The sequence below is a fragment of the Gracilinanus agilis genome, chromosome 2, assembly GCF_016433145.1.
Source record: "Gracilinanus agilis isolate LMUSP501 chromosome 2, AgileGrace, whole genome shotgun sequence".
Classification (NCBI taxonomy): Eukaryota; Metazoa; Chordata; class Mammalia; order Didelphimorphia; family Didelphidae; genus Gracilinanus; species Gracilinanus agilis.
The window spans coordinates 425,613,580-425,629,739 of NC_058131.1; the positions used below are offsets into that span (position 1 = coordinate 425,613,580).

At 39.3% G+C, this 16,160-nt stretch overlaps 2 protein-coding genes across 2 annotated transcripts; one reads left to right on the forward strand and one right to left on the reverse strand.

Moving 5' to 3' along the window:
• Nucleotides 1–930: 930 nt before the first annotated feature.
• Nucleotides 931–2,694, reverse strand: LOC123235701 (cytochrome b-c1 complex subunit 8). Its single transcript, XM_044661901.1, has 3 exons — nt 2,589–2,694; nt 2,219–2,392; nt 931–1,154 (listed from the first exon to the last, which is right to left on the reverse strand). Exons 2-3 carry the CDS (start codon nt 2,370–2,372, stop codon nt 1,060–1,062), a joined length of 249 nt encoding a protein of 82 aa, XP_044517836.1. The 5' UTR covers nt 2,373–2,392; nt 2,589–2,694; the 3' UTR covers nt 931–1,059.
• A 7,634-nt stretch (nt 2,695–10,328) lies between these two features.
• On the forward strand, nt 10,329–12,361 carry GDF9 (growth differentiation factor 9). Its single transcript, XM_044661902.1, has 2 exons — nt 10,329–10,476; nt 11,406–12,361. Exons 1-2 carry the CDS (start codon nt 10,344–10,346, stop codon nt 12,359–12,361), a joined length of 1,089 nt encoding a protein of 362 aa, XP_044517837.1. The 5' UTR covers nt 10,329–10,343.
• Nucleotides 12,362–16,160: the final 3,799 nt, after the last annotated feature.

Below are 16,160 nucleotides of genomic sequence, written 5' to 3' on the forward strand. Positions count from 1 at the left end.
CTTCTTTTCTTCCCTTTCTACACTTTCACTTGGCAATCTCAGCAGTTCCTATAAATTTATCATCTTGATGTAGATGACTTTCACATTTACACATTCAATCTTCATTTCTCCTGTTGGACAATCTCAAATTTAATACTTCTAAAACAAAATGTACTTACAAAATCTTACTCCACTTCCTTATTTTATGTAGAGAGCATCACTAACCTTTCAGTTAATAAAGTTCACAATGAGGGAATCATTTCTTTTTTAACCCTTATCTTCCATCTTAAAATCAATACTAAGACCAGCTCTGGGGGGGGGGGGGGGGAGAAAGGAGAAAGGAAGAGAATTTGGATCATATAACTTAAAAGCTTATATGGAAATTTATTATGTGTAATTGGCAAAATTAAAGTCTTCATTTAAAAGGGGAAAAAAATTGGTTCCAAGGCAGAAGAGCAATAGGGGTTAGGTAACTTGCCCAGGCTCACACAGCTAGAAAGTATGTAAGACCAGAATTCAACCCAGGACCTTCTGTCTCCAGGCTTGGCTTTCCAACCCCTGAGCCACTTAGCTGCCCCCAACAATGGCATCATCCTTGACTCTTCCTTCTCCCTAACCCTCCTAAATCAGTGCCCTTGTTGTCCAATTCTGCTTCTAGATCTTTCCCAAGCATCACCTTCAGTTGCTGATACCTACATTCAGAAGTTATTTGGTGGATATTTTGTATCTAATTTCCCCCATTGGAATATAAGTTCCTTGAGGGCAAGGCCTATTTTGTTTTTGTATCCCCTGAACCCAGCACAGTGCCTGACATGTAGTAGGCAATTTATGTTGTCCAATGAATGGTTACTTACAAGGGAAGACAATGTCTGATGAAGGACCTGCCAGGTAAGGGTTCTGGAATATATTACCTAATGTAATAAAATAGAAAACTAAAATGAAAAGTCTGTATTACAATTCATGAAATGTTAAGTTTATTACATCTTCAAAATATCCTTATATGCTTTTCTTCTGTGGATGTCCCAAGCGACAGAGCTGACCACCAGGGAACCAAGACCGTTGTACTTCTCACTGAGTCGTTTATTTGTCTTCTTCAAAGGCATCTGGTTTCTTCTTCTTTGAATTCTCAAACTCCTGGGTTCCCCAGGTATAGAGGAGATAAAAGCCTATAAATGCTTTAAGAACCAAAACCAAGGAAAAGTAGTAAGAACACACAAAAGACTATTGGACTAACAAGATTATCTAATGGTCTTTATAACTTTGTTAATGTAGCACTGAGTGATAGACCCTTTCTATGCCTATATTCTCCACCAAATATTCCTAGAAGATATTAAAAAAGATTATATACTACAACCATTTTAGAGAGCTAAAATAGACACATGGTTAACATGGAAGTATGTTTTGCATGACTTCAAATGTATAATATATATGAACTGCTTGCTTTTTCAAGGTGGGGAGGGGCAGAAGGGAGGAAATTTAGAACTCAAAAAAAATTTTAATGCTATTAGGAAATATTTAATGAAATAAAAATAAACTAACAATTCAAATACGCAGCAACTAAGCTCCAATGTCTTAAGCTACGACCAAGAACACTTTCCCTAGGCCTGTCTTCATACAAATTCACTTCAGAAACCCATCATCTACTCCCATATTCCTATTTCTGACTAAGTAGTCAACTCCAGGATTTGCCATTAATTATTTCCCCTCAGAGAGTCTCATCTGTATAATGGGGATTCCTACCAACCTCACTGGGCTGCTTGTAAGGAAAGTGCTTGGTAAACCACATAGCCCTATACAGAAGTAGGCCATTATTACTGTCAGTCCACCTTAAAGGGGTCAATTTGGGTGACAAAGTTTTCTACACATCCAATATAAAACCTTCCCTGAAGGAATTTCATAGAATATAAGGAAATATAAGATAAAAGGGGATTCTATAATGCTAATAACCATGCCATCCACTTAACAGCACAGAGCTGTGAGGCCAAGCAAGGGTCCTCCGTCATTTTAGCCTCAGGGGTCTGCCTCCTTTGTCAGGGCCCTCAGTTTCCTGGGGGCCACTTTATTCTAGGCTTCCTGGTTTGCCCAGGACTCGGAGCTCTGGGCGCCAGACCTGGTGAGCCGGGACAGGTCAGGCAGGAACAGACAAGGGCTGCCGGGGAGCCTGGTCCCTGGACGTACGGAGGGGTGGGGAGAGGGTCATCCCGTCATTCCGCCCCCAAGGCCCCGGGACTGCACTTACGGGGGGCGACCCGCAGTATGGAGTCCTGCGTCCGGCGGATCATGTTGGGGATACCCTTCGAGAAGTAGCTGGGAAAGGCCCTCTGCTCAAACGGAGACAGGCTGTAGGAAATGATATGCCTTACCCGGATTAGGTTCCCGAACTCGCGGCCCATCTTTGCTGTGCCCTCGGTCCCTGGAGAGTAAAACACACGGTTACCGGGGTGGGCCGGGGCTGCGGAGCTCTCGGGGCGCAAAGATGGCTGGCCCCCTCACGGAGCACAGGGTCCAAAATACGGCTGTTGGGGCTCCACGGGGTGAGGAAACCCTGCTCCGGGGCCAGCGGCCTTCCTACCCTCCTGTCTTAGTCTCCGTGGCCCCCACAGTCTCACCGTAATCAGGTCACCTCGACCTCCACAAACAGCTGGTTGGGTCCCAAGGTTTTACATTTCCGGAGCAAGGAAGCAGGTCGGCTAAGACAACTTCCGGGAGAGACCATATTGCTGTTCTCGCGAGGGAAGAGAAGCGTCTCCCATCTACGGAGAGAAATCCGCAGATCTAGTGGAGACTCTGGCGTTGGGGAGAGGGAGGGGCGTGGAGTTCAAGGTGGAACCCGTTCAGGATTGAGAGGCTGTTGGGGCGACGCGATCTATCTGGATAATGACGTGCTCTACTGGCAGCCCACGAGGAGCAGGGTTCCCTTTTTCTCCCTGATAACTGGGAGAACCGCCTTCTATGTATATTTCTACTCCTTCCTCCCTAAACCCAAGCAATAAATAAGCCTTTTCTGTATCCTTCATTAAGTCTTTCACTCACTGCATTCATTCGTTCCCTCCCTTCTTTCATTTATTCATCTGACATTTATTAATTGCCCGCTATGCGTCAGGCACTGCTCTAAAGAGTAGGAAGGGATACTACGATAAAAGTCAACAGCCCTTGCCCTCAAAGGAACTTCTTGTTGCTGTTCAATCGTTACAATTTCGGACTTCTGCCCTTGTTTGAGATTTTCTGGGCAGACACTGGAGTGACTTCTCATCTCCTTCAACTCATTTTACAGATGAGGAAACGGAGGCAAACAAGTTTAAATGATTTGCCCACGGTTGCACAGCTAGTATCAGAGGCTAGATTTGAAGTCAGGTCTGACTCTAGACCCGGTGTTCTATCCACTGCCCCGCTTCTGGGTGAACCTACATTCATCCCAAGGAAATAAATACGAAATAGCTACAAAGCAAAGGAAAATTGGGGGTGAAGCAGTATAAGGTGGGTAGAAAGCTGGACTTGGATTTTTCTTTGATTCCTATCTCAAGCATTAGCTGCGTGATCCTGGAAAGGTTCCTTTACCTCCCTTAGCCTCAGTTTCTTTATCTCTAAGATCAAAAGGGTTGGCCTGGATGACCTCTAAGTTTCCCTCTCATTTTAGGTCTATGAGAAAAAACTTTTCATATTGAAAATAGCAATTCCATTTGAGTCCGAAAGGAAAGAAAGGAGAATGTTCTAATAAGCTGACAGGTTTTATGAATTCAACTCTTTCAATATTTCTCTCCTCTTCATTCCCAAAGAGAGTGAGAGAAGTATTGAGCATTCCCTATGTTCTAATTGGGCAGCTGGGGCAAGGAAGATAGAATGCTAGGCCTGGAATCAGGAAGACCAGAGTTCAAACATGACCTCAGCTACTTACTAGTTGTGTGACCCTGAGCAAGTCACTTAACCCTGTTTGCCTCAGTTTTCCCATCTGTAAAACAAGCTGGAGAAGGAAAAGGCAAACCACTCCAGTGATTCTTTGCCAAGAAAATTCCAAATGGGGTTGCGAAGAATCAGCTACAATTGAAAATGTCTTAACAACAGTGTTCTAAGCAATGACCTAAGTGGGGAGAGAGGGAAGGAATATACAAATAAAAGCAAGCAATATAGTTCCTATCCTCAAAGAGCTTTCATTAAAGGATGCTGGAAAGTGGGGTAGAGAACTCATAGGGGAAAGGAATGATGAGAAGACTGCCTCAAAGTATCTTGGGCTCTTAGGATCTCTCAAGATAAGGGAAAAGCTCATCCGTCAGAATTGGAGGAATCCAATGGTGGAATGCAAGTTTTGGAAGAGGTGGAAAAAAGTAGTTGGAGAGGAGATGGCTGAGAAGTGTCTGGGTGACTCGCAGATACACAGCAAACTTCACCTCCAATCACTTGGGGACTCACAGGGTAGAGTACAAATTTCCACTGAAATGCAGATGGTTGAAGAGTAGGCCATAGTGAGGAGAGTACCAGGAAGTGGTATAAAGGGCTAGAACCCAGCAAGATTCTAATAGCTGCTGAGTGATATGCTTACTTCCCATATAACACTGTCCTTTTTTCTCTGTGTAAGAATATTCTACATATACAAGGCTAGGTTTTCTAAGCACCACAAAAGACTATAATTTTACAATCAGTCACATCATCGACTGTAGCAACTCTGTATTGTTCTCCCTCTTCTTCATGATTCAGTTGAATTGGAGGGTTGGAAGTGGTGGGGTGGTAAATAGTGACTATCCTGAGGTTCAAGGAATTCTGTGAAACCAGATTTCTAAAATTACTACTTCTAAGTATTCACAGGTAACTAATGGGTGAGCAAAGTAGGGTATGGTGACTCTCAGGACCTTTGGAAACCCATCAAGTCCAAAATGTTCAACAACTTTTTTTAACTTTCATATTGTTATGAACACCAAAAAATAGCAGAAGACAAAGAAAGTATTGTACATGAAACCATAACTCTCCATTTCATATCACTTGCTTAAATTTTTTTAAATTTAATTTTACCCCAATTATACATAAAAAGAGTTTCCAACATTTAAAAAATAATTTTGACTTTCAAATTCTCTCTCCCTCCATTCCCCACTTCCCCCTGAGATGGTAAGTAATCTGATATAGATTGTATATGTGCAATCATATAAAACATTTTTCCATGCAATCCTTTTGTGGAAGGAAACAAACAAAAACAAAAAAAACTTAAGAAAAAATAGTGAAAAAAGTTTGCTTTGATTTGAATTTATATGACATCAGTTCTTTCTTTGGAAGCAGATGGCATTTTTTATCATGAATCCTTTGGTTTCTGAGCCTCACTTTCCAATTGCAAGATTCTACCTTTTAAACTGTTATTTTCTTGCCAGATCTCTTCCATTTTCCTCAAAATCTCAGTTTTGAACTCTTCCATAGCTTGTGACCCGTTTTCCTTATTTGAGGTGGGTCCGGATGCTTGTTTGTTCTCCTCCTCTGTTTGCTCGGTTGTCTGGATTTTCTCTGTGTAAAAGTTGTCGAGTGTTAAAGACTTTTTTTTCTTGTTGTTAATCTTTCTCTTCTGAACTTCCTGAGTCTGGGTAGCCATCATTAGCCCAGCAGCTTCTCAGCTTTATCCTCGCGCTCAGGGTCTGTCCGTGGTCTTTTGGCTCCTGAGATCTGAGGTCTGGTTTTTTCCAAGGTCAAGCCCCCTGGTGGACCTCCTTGCTTGATCCTCTGCACGAGGTTCCTTTACAAGTCTCAGGGTGCTGTATCATGAATCCTTTGGGACTGTTTTGGATCATTGTATTACTGAGAATGGCTAGGTTACTCACAATTGTTCATCTTACTATATTGCTTGTTACGATTAAAAATGATAAAGACTGATATAATAATAGAAATTAGTATTTTAATTAAAGCCATGGCCATGTTGGTAAAATATATATATGACGGCGCCTATTGTTTAAATTTACCGCCGGAGCCCATCTTGTCCCTCTGGTATGCCAGCCAGCCACTCTGCAAAACCCAGAAAAAGAGGCTTTCTCTAGGCCTTCCTCGGAATTTAAATTGCCCCATACGTGGGGATGCTGGACGTCCCCACGCCTTAAACCGGAAACCGGAAACCCATAGGGATCATGGGAAATGTAGTCTCAAAGTCCCCACATGTCCATAGGGAGTCTGTTAGACACTTCCCTGAATTTAAAACAAACATTTCCCCCTGAGGTCCGGCAAAAAAAAGGTTGGCCCTTTTTCTTCGCTGGATCTGTAAACATAGACAACTTCTAAATTTTAGGAATTTGGGGGATAAAAGAAATGGATAAACAAGTGGATAAAACTAGCCGCATTGACAAAAAAACCAATTTGGGGGCAGTCCCCTATTGGTATAACAGTGTACAATTAGAACAAATTGCAATCAGCTGTTTAACTCCCCATAGTTCAATCAACTGCACCCCAAAGTTCAATTTTGATCTTCATGGTTCAGTGAAGGGTCTTTAGGCATCTTTTTTGGTGCCTTCACCAAACAGGTCCGTTGTCTGGATTCTGGGGAGATGGCAAAATCCTTATCCTGAAATTATTTTCAAAAGAATTTAAACTTAACATTATAGATTATAAAATATACATTTCCTTCTAAGAATCATACATGCTGTCACACTGAATAATGTTCTCCTGGTTCTGCTTTCTTCACTCTGTTTCAGTAAGTCTTTCCAAGTTTTTCTGATCTCCTACTCTTCATTTCTTACAGCACAATCCACTTCATTTTTTTTTTAAGAATAAAAATTTTTATCTGTTCCCTTCAGAATTTTCTTCTGTTATCTTCCGTGTATTTTAATTTTTTAAGTAAGAAGTATTGCTAATTAATCTCTTCTCACATCTCCTCTGTTCCAATTGAGCAAATATATTTAAAAATCCCTCAGTATATGATCCAGCAACACATATTCCCACATCAGCCATTCTTAAAATATATCTCTCTGCATTTTAAATTCATTGTTTCTCTCTTAGGAAATGAATGGTATATCTCATTTTCATTCCTTTGGACTAATGGTTTATGATTTTGATGATTGAAATTCTAAAGTCTTTTAAAGTTGTTTTCTCTATGATGTTATCATTGTATAAGTTGTTCTCCAATGCCTCTTTTTGCTCTGGATCAGGTCATAAAGTCCTTCCTCATTTCCTCTGAAACTGTTCATTTTATTAGTATATCACAATGATATTCCATTATATTCATATACCAATTTGTTAAGCTACTCTCTAACAGAACATCTCTTCCCACTTAATTAATGAAAAAAGCTGCTATTTATATTTTTGTAATTTTATCTTTTTTCTATTTCTTTGGTTTCCTTGGGGTATAAGCCTAGCAGTGGAATTTTTTGGGCAAAGAGTATGCATAGATTTGCAAATTTCTGGACATAGTTCCAAATTACTTTCCAGAATATAGAGTTGGCTGGACTAATTCATAGCTCTTCCAACAATATATGTGCATTTATAGCATATGCCACACAAAATGGTAAGTGCTTTAAAAATATTATCTTCAGATTCACAAAAATCTTTCAAGATAGGTGCTATTATTGTATCTCTTTTAAAGTTGAGGAGACTGAGGGAAACAGAGGTTAGGCTAAGTGATTTGTTCCAAGATCACATAGCTATTAAGTGTCTGAGGTTGAATTTGAACTTGTCTTTCTTCCCGACTCCAGACTCAGCTCTCTGTGAAATATAGCGCCACCTAGCTTCCTCATTAGTGAACTTGTTTTTCCACAGCTCCTCCAACATTTGTGATTTTTCTCTTTTATCATCTTTGTCATGTGGATAGGTGTGATATGGTACCTTAATTTGCACTTTTCTAATTAGTTATTTAGAGCTTTTTTTCATATGGCTGTTGATAGCTTGTATTTTTCCCTTTGAAAATTGCCTGGTTTGTATCCTTTGACCATTTGGCTATTGTAATGGCTCTTAGGAATTTGAATAAATTCCTTATATGTCTTAGATATGAGACTTTTATCTGAGAAACTTGCTGCTAAGGAATTTTTCCATCTATCTGTTTTCGTTCTATCAATTAATCAATGTTTTTTAAGCACCAGGAACTATGCTAAGCTTTGAGAGTACAAAAGAGGCAAAGGACAGTCTTTAACTCTCAAGGAATTTATAATCTGGGGGAAACAACATGCAAACATATATACAAAAGAGTTATATACAGGAGAACTAGGAAATAATTAACAGCCAGAAGACAATAATTTTGATTACATTAGATGTTTTTGTGCAAAAAATGTTTAAATTTCATATAAATTTCAACATCATCCATTTTATTCTGTGTTATCCCATCATGTATTTGGATTTTAATAAAGACTATAAGACCATTTCTCCAAGAATAACATTGTTTCTTAATGGAGGTATCATTAAATCTATTCATAGATGGGGAATTGCTTGCTCCTTGCTCCTATGGAAAAATAATATTGAATTGTGTTATCATGTGAACCCATTTTCCCCTTATGCTTCCCAAGGTCCGGCTGAAGTAGCCTGCTGTCAAACTTGAGGCTATTTCCAAGTTCTCCCTCCCTGTGGGCTATCAAACTGGGATAGGATCTTCATTCATTTGAAAGATTAAGAGTGGGCTGCTCAGCCATGTTGAACTTTAACTCATTTAAAGTATGGTGGTCTGGCCATTGTGTCTGATAAAAGAATATGCTGGAGGGCAGCTGGATAGCTCAGTGGATTGAGAGCCAGGCCTAGAGACTGGGAGGTCCTAGGTTCAAATCCTGCCTCAGACACTTCCCAGCTGTGTGACCCTGGGCAAGTCACTTGACCCCCATTGCCTACCCTTACCACTCTTCCACCTATAAGTCAATACACAGAAGTTAAGGGTTTAAAATTAAAAAAAAAAAAAAANTCCAAGTCCTAGCAAGAATCCATCTCCCCTGGAAGTAATGAGGAAGGCATTGAAGTCTCAAAATCTCTACGGAAATATCCACCAATGGAGACTGTCCAGGGAGGTCCAAAAGTCAAACTGTCAAGCCAATCAGAAAGAGGACACAACTCCCTTTATAAGCAAGAGATAGGACTTGGCCTTTTTTTTTTCTTTTTTTTTTTTAGCAGGATACTGGTGTAAATAATCCCTTCTTTGTTCATGGGGAATTTTCAAAGTGTGAGGTGATTTTTCTAATCTTCATATTGACATTAAATTGTCATTAAATTGACATTATTTTTAAACCAGTCATTCTAAGGACCTGAATTCAAAGTAATGGGAGGGATGCATTATGGAATAGATATATAAATCCACAAACTACCATAAATAGCATGTTGACAGGATTGACATTACAGCAGATAGAATCATCACCACAGATAATTACTGCTTTTCATTTCTTCAGGAAAAGGAAGTTCAGAGAGCTCTTTAAGAGTCCTAATAATCTATATCAAAGTAAAACAGGGGGCCCCTGATTAGATCATTCTCTAGAATCTTTAAGTCTTTCAAGGAGGCAATTACAGCACACCTAAATTTTTTTTTTCTCACAAGTTTGAGGAAAGGAGAAAGAAGGAGAAATATAAAAAAAAAAATCATTCAAGTGGGACAAATTGGGTAAGCAAAGTGTTATTAGCTAAGACCTCCAAAGTAGATATTCTATCCTTCACATTTTTTATTAGTTCCCTTGATATTCTTGATTTTTTTGTTCTTCCAGATGAATGTTGTTAATTTTTTTTCTAATTCTATAAAAAAAAGGGTTTTTCTTGGTAGTTTGACAGGTGATTTGACACTGAATAAGTAAATTAGTTTAGATAGGTTTGTCATTTTTATTATATTAGCTGGTCCTACCTATGAGCAATTAATGTTTTTCCAATTGTTTAGATCTAGTTTTATTTGTGTGAAAAGTGTTTTGTAGTTGTATTTATATAATTTCTAAGTTTATCTTGGCCGATAAATTCCCAAATGTTTTATATTGTCTAGGGTGATTTTAAATGGAGTTTCTCTCAAAATAGATATTTTAGAGCTGACAAAATTATCACCACAGCTGGGCACCCTTATCATCCAACCCCTTCCCGCCCCCTCCCCACCACCTTAAACTTAAGAGAGCCGTCAGGACCTCTCTCTGCTTTAGGGAGTAACCAGGCATAGGGGAGATGTGGGTCTTGTTAAAGCTCCCCAAACTATGGAAATGACCAATAGATTTATCTGCTACTTTTGCTACTCTCTCTGGATATTTTCCTCCCTTAGCCTTGGGTCTCAAGCCCTTGAGGATGAAGCTGGGACTTTAACAAGTGGGAAAACCTCTGTTGAGGTTGAGCCTCAGCCCTGGGATCAACCTCTAAATAGAGAAAATAGCCCTGGTCTCCCGCCACCACTCCTCAAGGTTTTAACTAACCACCATCTTCCTGGGACACCGAGGCTACCACCTGACTCAAGAGCCCTGCATTATATGAAAAGGCTTTATAAAGCATATGCCACCAAAGAAGGAATTCCCAAGTCTGACAGAAGTCACCTCTACAACACTGTTCGTCTCTTCACACCATGTGCCCAGCACCAGCAGCCCTCTTGGGGCCAAGTCACAGGTGTGTAGGAGCTGAACCTCTCAAATTATGACCGTGGTGGAGGGAAGGTATTCTAGAAGGGAAGATGGAAAAGGAATTGATTATATGGTTTCATCCAGGTGCTTGATTCAGATGTTAATTGTTCATTTTAATAATAGAGTATGTATTTTGATTCCTTTAAGACCAAATATAGAGAAATAACTAACACCTGGTTTTCTATCAAAAGATTTCTGTCTTTTACCCATTCTTATGCTACAATAGACTAGACTCATAGGCTTTTTTTTTTTTTTAAAGGAAAGAAAGTGGGGGCAGTTGGGTAGCTCAGTGGATTGAGAGTCAGGCCCAGAGACAGGAGGTCCTAGGTTCAAATCTGGCCTCAGACACTTCCCAGCTGTGTGACCCTGGGCAAGTCACTTAACCCCCATTGCCTACCCTTACCACTCTTCCACCAAGGAGCCAATACACAGAAGTTAAGGGTTTAAAAAACAAAAACAAAATAAATAAAGGAAAGAAACTCATCCATTCCAATAGCAATAATAGGAATCAGAGAATGTGACTTTTAAAGTCAAAGGAAACTTTAGGGCTCATGTGGTTCGCTCCTCTTCCACTTTACTTGTTTCCCTCCATGTGAAGATAATCTCCACCTCTACAGTCTAATGGTCAGATTGCTCTCATTGACCACCAAAGCTATCATGATTTTTCTTGGTGAGAGGCTACCAAGTCTTTTGGGAACAAATAACTAATAAATATCTTTACATTGTCACTATTGCATAAGACCATTTTGAGGGTGTCTGATTTCACCCTGCCTCCCTTACCTGGAGGAAAAAGGAGAGTATATGAAGTGTTAACTTTGTTATTCTTCCTCTTAGGCTGTCAGTTTGACTTGATTTCTAAATGCTCTGCCTTATTGAAACACCTGTGGTGGATTTTGTTTTTGTTTTTTTCCTTAGGAGTTCTTCAGTCAATGGATTTGCTGTTTAACCTGGACCGTATTACTGACCATGAATATTTGCTCAAGTCTGTTTTGCTATATTCTTTGAAGAATCCAGTTTCTTTTTCTTCCACCCCTAAGTGTATGTGCCACCTTGTTGTAAAGGAACCTGAATGTTCTAGCCCATTTTGTTTTAGGTCTCCCCGGTCCTTCACTTTTAATTTGCAGTTTGAATTGAGAAAAAATCACAAGTGGATTGAAATAGATGTGACAACTTTGCTTCAGCCTCTAGTTGCTTCCAACAAGAGAAATATTCACATAGCTCTGAATTTCACTTGTCTCAAAAATCAACAGAATCCATTTCAGGGTGAGTTATTTGACACGGCCATGTTAATGGCCCCATCACTATTAGTATATCTGAATGACACAAGTGCTCAGGCTTACCATAGATGGAATTCCCTTAGATACAAAAGAAGGCACCCGTTGTCACCTGACCAGAGAGATCTGTCTTTCTACCATAAGGAAGAAGAGCTGACTCAGGATAGGAAATTCTCCCGTCACCGAAGAGATGAAGAAATTGGAGAACCCAAAGCAAAGCATCCCGTATTGCCAGTCTCTTACAATCTGAGTGAATATCTCAAGCAGTTTCTGTTTCCTGAGAATGAGTGTCAACTTCATGACTTTAAATTGAGCTTTAGCCAGCTGAAGTGGGACAAATGGATTGTGGCACCACATAGATATAATCCTCGATACTGCAAAGGTGACTGTCCCAGGCTTGTTGGGCATCGATATGGTTCTCCTGTCCATACTATGGTGCAAAACATAATCTACGAGAAGCTAGACTCCTCCATCCCAAGGCCTTCCTGTGTGCCTGCTAAATATAGCCCCTTGAGTGTCTTGACTGTTGAACTTGATGGCTCTATTGCTTATAAAGAATATGAAGACATGATAGCAACAAAATGTACTTGTCAATAGCATGTTGCTTTAGGGGAAATAAAAACCAAAAGCCTGGGACTTTAGGATAGCATTCATGTTGAATAAAGCTGTGTCTTCAGGGGGGCTTCATATAATAAATCTTTGGATATACTAATGTCTAGTACTAGAAGAAATCTATTGGGGAGGCTCAGCATATTCTGATAAATATTGTAATAAGTAGGTTTGGAGTACTTCGAATCTTTTTTTAAAATTACAGATGTATATTTTGGAGCCCTTAAAATGCCTTCAGGAAGTGAGTTTTTGTTTAAATAAGAGATGTGTTGCTTCTGTTTGAGTGGGGGGAAAATATATTAGTGGAAGTGAAGATGAGCATTCAATAAGATAAAATGTTGTCTTGATGCAAGGAATAAATACATGTCAATAGCATGTTTTTTGTGTGTTTTTTGTGAAACCTTTAAGAATTTTTTTCATAATGGATATTTGGTAGACTAGTGTTTGGGGTAGGGAGGAGTGTCAATTAGGGGTGAATGATGGAGGGGGAACAAATGGAAAGCATATAGCAGTGATTCCCAAAGTGGGCGCTACTGCCCCCTGGTGGGTGCTGCAGCGATGGGGGGAGGGAAGGAGCGGTGATGGCCACAGATGCATTTATCTTTCCTATTAATTGCTATTAAAATTTTAAAAAATTTAATATTACAAAATTTTATATTTTCTCTGGAAAGGGGGCAGTAGGCCAAAAGAGTTTGGGAACCACTGGCATAGAGGATTAGATGATACTGTTCTTAAAGTTTTAGAAACCTATTTGCCTGCCAGCAATCTTCTCTTCACATACTTCTTGGATTGTTACTATGATGGAACATAGGATAGCAAAGAACTGAAGAACAATAATCCCTGTGTGACACTTTCTTCTTTTAAGATTACTAATCTAATTTTCGGGGGTGGGGAGGGAGATAAATTATGAATTTGACACATGCATTAAGTTTACTTTTGCAAAAATTCAGGTTAGTATATATTAGAAATAATCCATCTTCATCTTAGGTACTAGTGTTCTCCTTAAACTTATATTTTAAAGAAAAAGAACTCTTCTAGAAAGAAAGTCATGACAGATATCTAGAAATTCAAGGATGAAGTTATAGTATCCTTGAGTTGATTTACTTAGCATGTTCCAACCAGATCTGTGTGACCCTGGGCAAGTCACTTGACCCCCATTGCCTACCCTTACCACTCTTCCACCTATAAGTCAATACACAGAAGTTAAGGGTTTAAAATAAAAAAAAAAAAAAAAAAAAAAAAAAAAGGATACTCCCAACCAGATGATAACTATCACTTAATATGATGGGTTGACCAAGAATATCAAGGAACAACAGGGTACGCTAAGAATGGTTTTTAACTTTAGGTCTGGATTATTTTATTATTTTTTTTAAACTCTTACTTTCCATCTTGGAGTCAATACTATGTATTGGCTCCAAGGCAGAAGAGTGGTAAGGGCTAGGCAATGGGGGTCAAGTGACTTGCCCAGGGTCACACAGCTAGGAAGTGTCTGAGGTCAGATTTGAACCTAGGACTCCCCCTCCCCCCCCTCTAGGCTTGGCTCTCAACCCACTGAGCCACCCAGCTGCCCCCTCTGGATTATTTTTTTAAGTTTACTTTGCTATTTTAAAAAAAAAATCTTCATTTCTAATTGTATCCTCCATACCCAATGGACCAGGCCTGATAACAAAGTTTTGTTTTGTTTTTTTGAGGTGGGGCAACACACAAACCCACTCAAAATACCACTTATATTTGATGAAATACAATGTCTTAAATGAAGGGAGAAAGGTACATTTTCTCAATTCTTCTCTGGGGCTAAACTTGCTCATAATTATATATGATTGCTTGTCTTTTCTTTTTGACAATTCCTGGGTATTTTAATGGTGCATTAATTATACCAATCCATTTCAAGTGTAGTGGCAATGCTATTTGAACATAGTCTCTGCACAAAACAAAGCTTCTTTTTTAATGAAGAAAACATATATAAATTATATGATGAAAAAAGTCATTTGTCACCTGTGACTTCTAGAGGAAAATGGTTTATTCAACTGAAATAAAAAGTAAAGTATTTTTAGATATTCAAAAGGATGCTGTTCCTTAGAGATGGGAGGTCCTAGGTTCAAATCCGGCCTCAGACACTTCCCAGCTGTGTGACCCTGGGCAAGTCACTTGACCCCCATTGCCCACCCTTACCACTCTTCCACCAAGGAACCAATACACAGAAGTTAAGGGTTTAAAAAAAAAAAAAAAGGATGCTGTTCTTGTAACATTGCAATTTTCTAGAAACTCACTCAATACAAGAAAATTTGCCTCCTGCTAAGTTACCAATAAAAATAATCAGGCAAGTTTAGAAATCTTAGCCTCTAATGCAATTAATGCATCTTCTGCCAGCCTACTATCTGTAGGTGGTTTTACCTTCCTTAAGAATCTTCATCATGGCAGGTGGGGGGGGGGGGTGCAGCTGGGTGGCTGCTGGGTGGCTCAGTGGATTGAGAACCAGGCCTAGAGATAGGAGGTCCTGGGTTCAATCTGTCCTCAGACACATCCTAGCTGTATGACCCTGGGCAAGTCACTTAACCCCCAATTGCCTATCCCTTACCACTCTTCTGCCTTGGAACCAATATATAGTACTGATTCTAAGGTGGAAGGTAAGGGTTTTTTAAAAATCTGCAGCACCAAAAGGTTTTAGGAATCTACTTGGTGATGACTCAGTGGACAGAGAGCCATCCCTGGTGATGGGAGGTCCTAGGTTTAAAATCTGGCCTCTGACACTTCCTAGATCTGTGACCTTGGTTTCAAATCAACCTCTTGTCATCTGGCCCTTATTGCTCCTCTGCCTTGGAAGTAATGCTTAGTATTGATTCTAGGGCAGAAGGTAATGGTTAAAAAAAAGTGGGGAGCATTTGCTGTTATGTGGGATAGTATTTATTAAATAAAAGCTTTATATTTTCAGCTATTTGGATGAGGATCTCCTGGACTTATTAGATGAAACTTGCTTTATCAACTTAATTCATATTACAAATATTAGCTTTCTATACCAATATCTTTATGGATCAGAAAATTACCAGCTGGTTAAGATTAGAATAGTTGAGCCTGGCCACCTGTCTCCTTGTTCTCAAAAGGATAGATAATGTTATTAGCTCTGGCAAGAGAAATATCTGCTGCTAATATGGTAAATTACTTTTTCTCTTTGAACTTGAACTTTTCATCAGAGTTTGTGTTCCACATACAGGTTGTGATAGGAGTAATTTTCAATAACAGACTTTTTCCAACACCCAAAGCACATCTTTATGAAACTCTATGCTGTTATTGTTGCCTTTTTATAGATGAAAAAAAAGATTCAGAGAAGTGATTTGCCTATGACCATAGCTCTTCTGACTGCAAATCCAATTTTTCCTTTTATATTATGCTTTTGTTTTTATTGGAAATTGACATATTTGTGAGCCAAGGGAAATGTTGATCCAGTCATCAATGGTCATTTGGTATTCCCCATTGATATTCATGAAGTAGTTCCCCCAAATAATTTTATAGCCATATTCATTATCAGTGGTTCTCAAAGGGTATGCTGTCATACATAAGTGTGCAATGAATTGTGTTCCAAACTGAATAGCAGTTGGATTTGTAGACACATACAGACTCACATGTTCTGGGAGACCTATGATCCTGAAATTGTTGCTCAACAATTTGTCTTTGAGATCAATGTATTTTGCACGTATTCTTGTGTTCTTTTAACATTGTTTTTTTGCTTCTCCTGTCAGATTGTCTTTTACTTCAGTATAATTATATTCTAAATTAGTTCTGTTTTGGA

Coding starts and splice junctions, on each gene's coding strand:
- LOC123235701 (XM_044661901.1), bottom strand. CDS start 2,372: ATGGGCCGCGAGTTCGGGAACCTAATCCGGGTAAGGCATATCATTTCC. Junction 1,155..2,218: donor CATACTGCGGGTCGCCCCCC/GTAAGTGCAGTC, acceptor TGGTTCTTAAAG/CATTTATAGGCTTTTATCTC.
- GDF9 (XM_044661902.1), top strand. CDS start 10,344: ATGAAAAGGCTTTATAAAGCATATGCCACCAAAGAAGGAATTCCCAAG. Junction 10,477..11,405: donor CTCTTGGGGCCAAGTCACAG/GTGTGTAGGAGC, acceptor TTTTTTCCTTAG/GAGTTCTTCAGTCAATGGAT.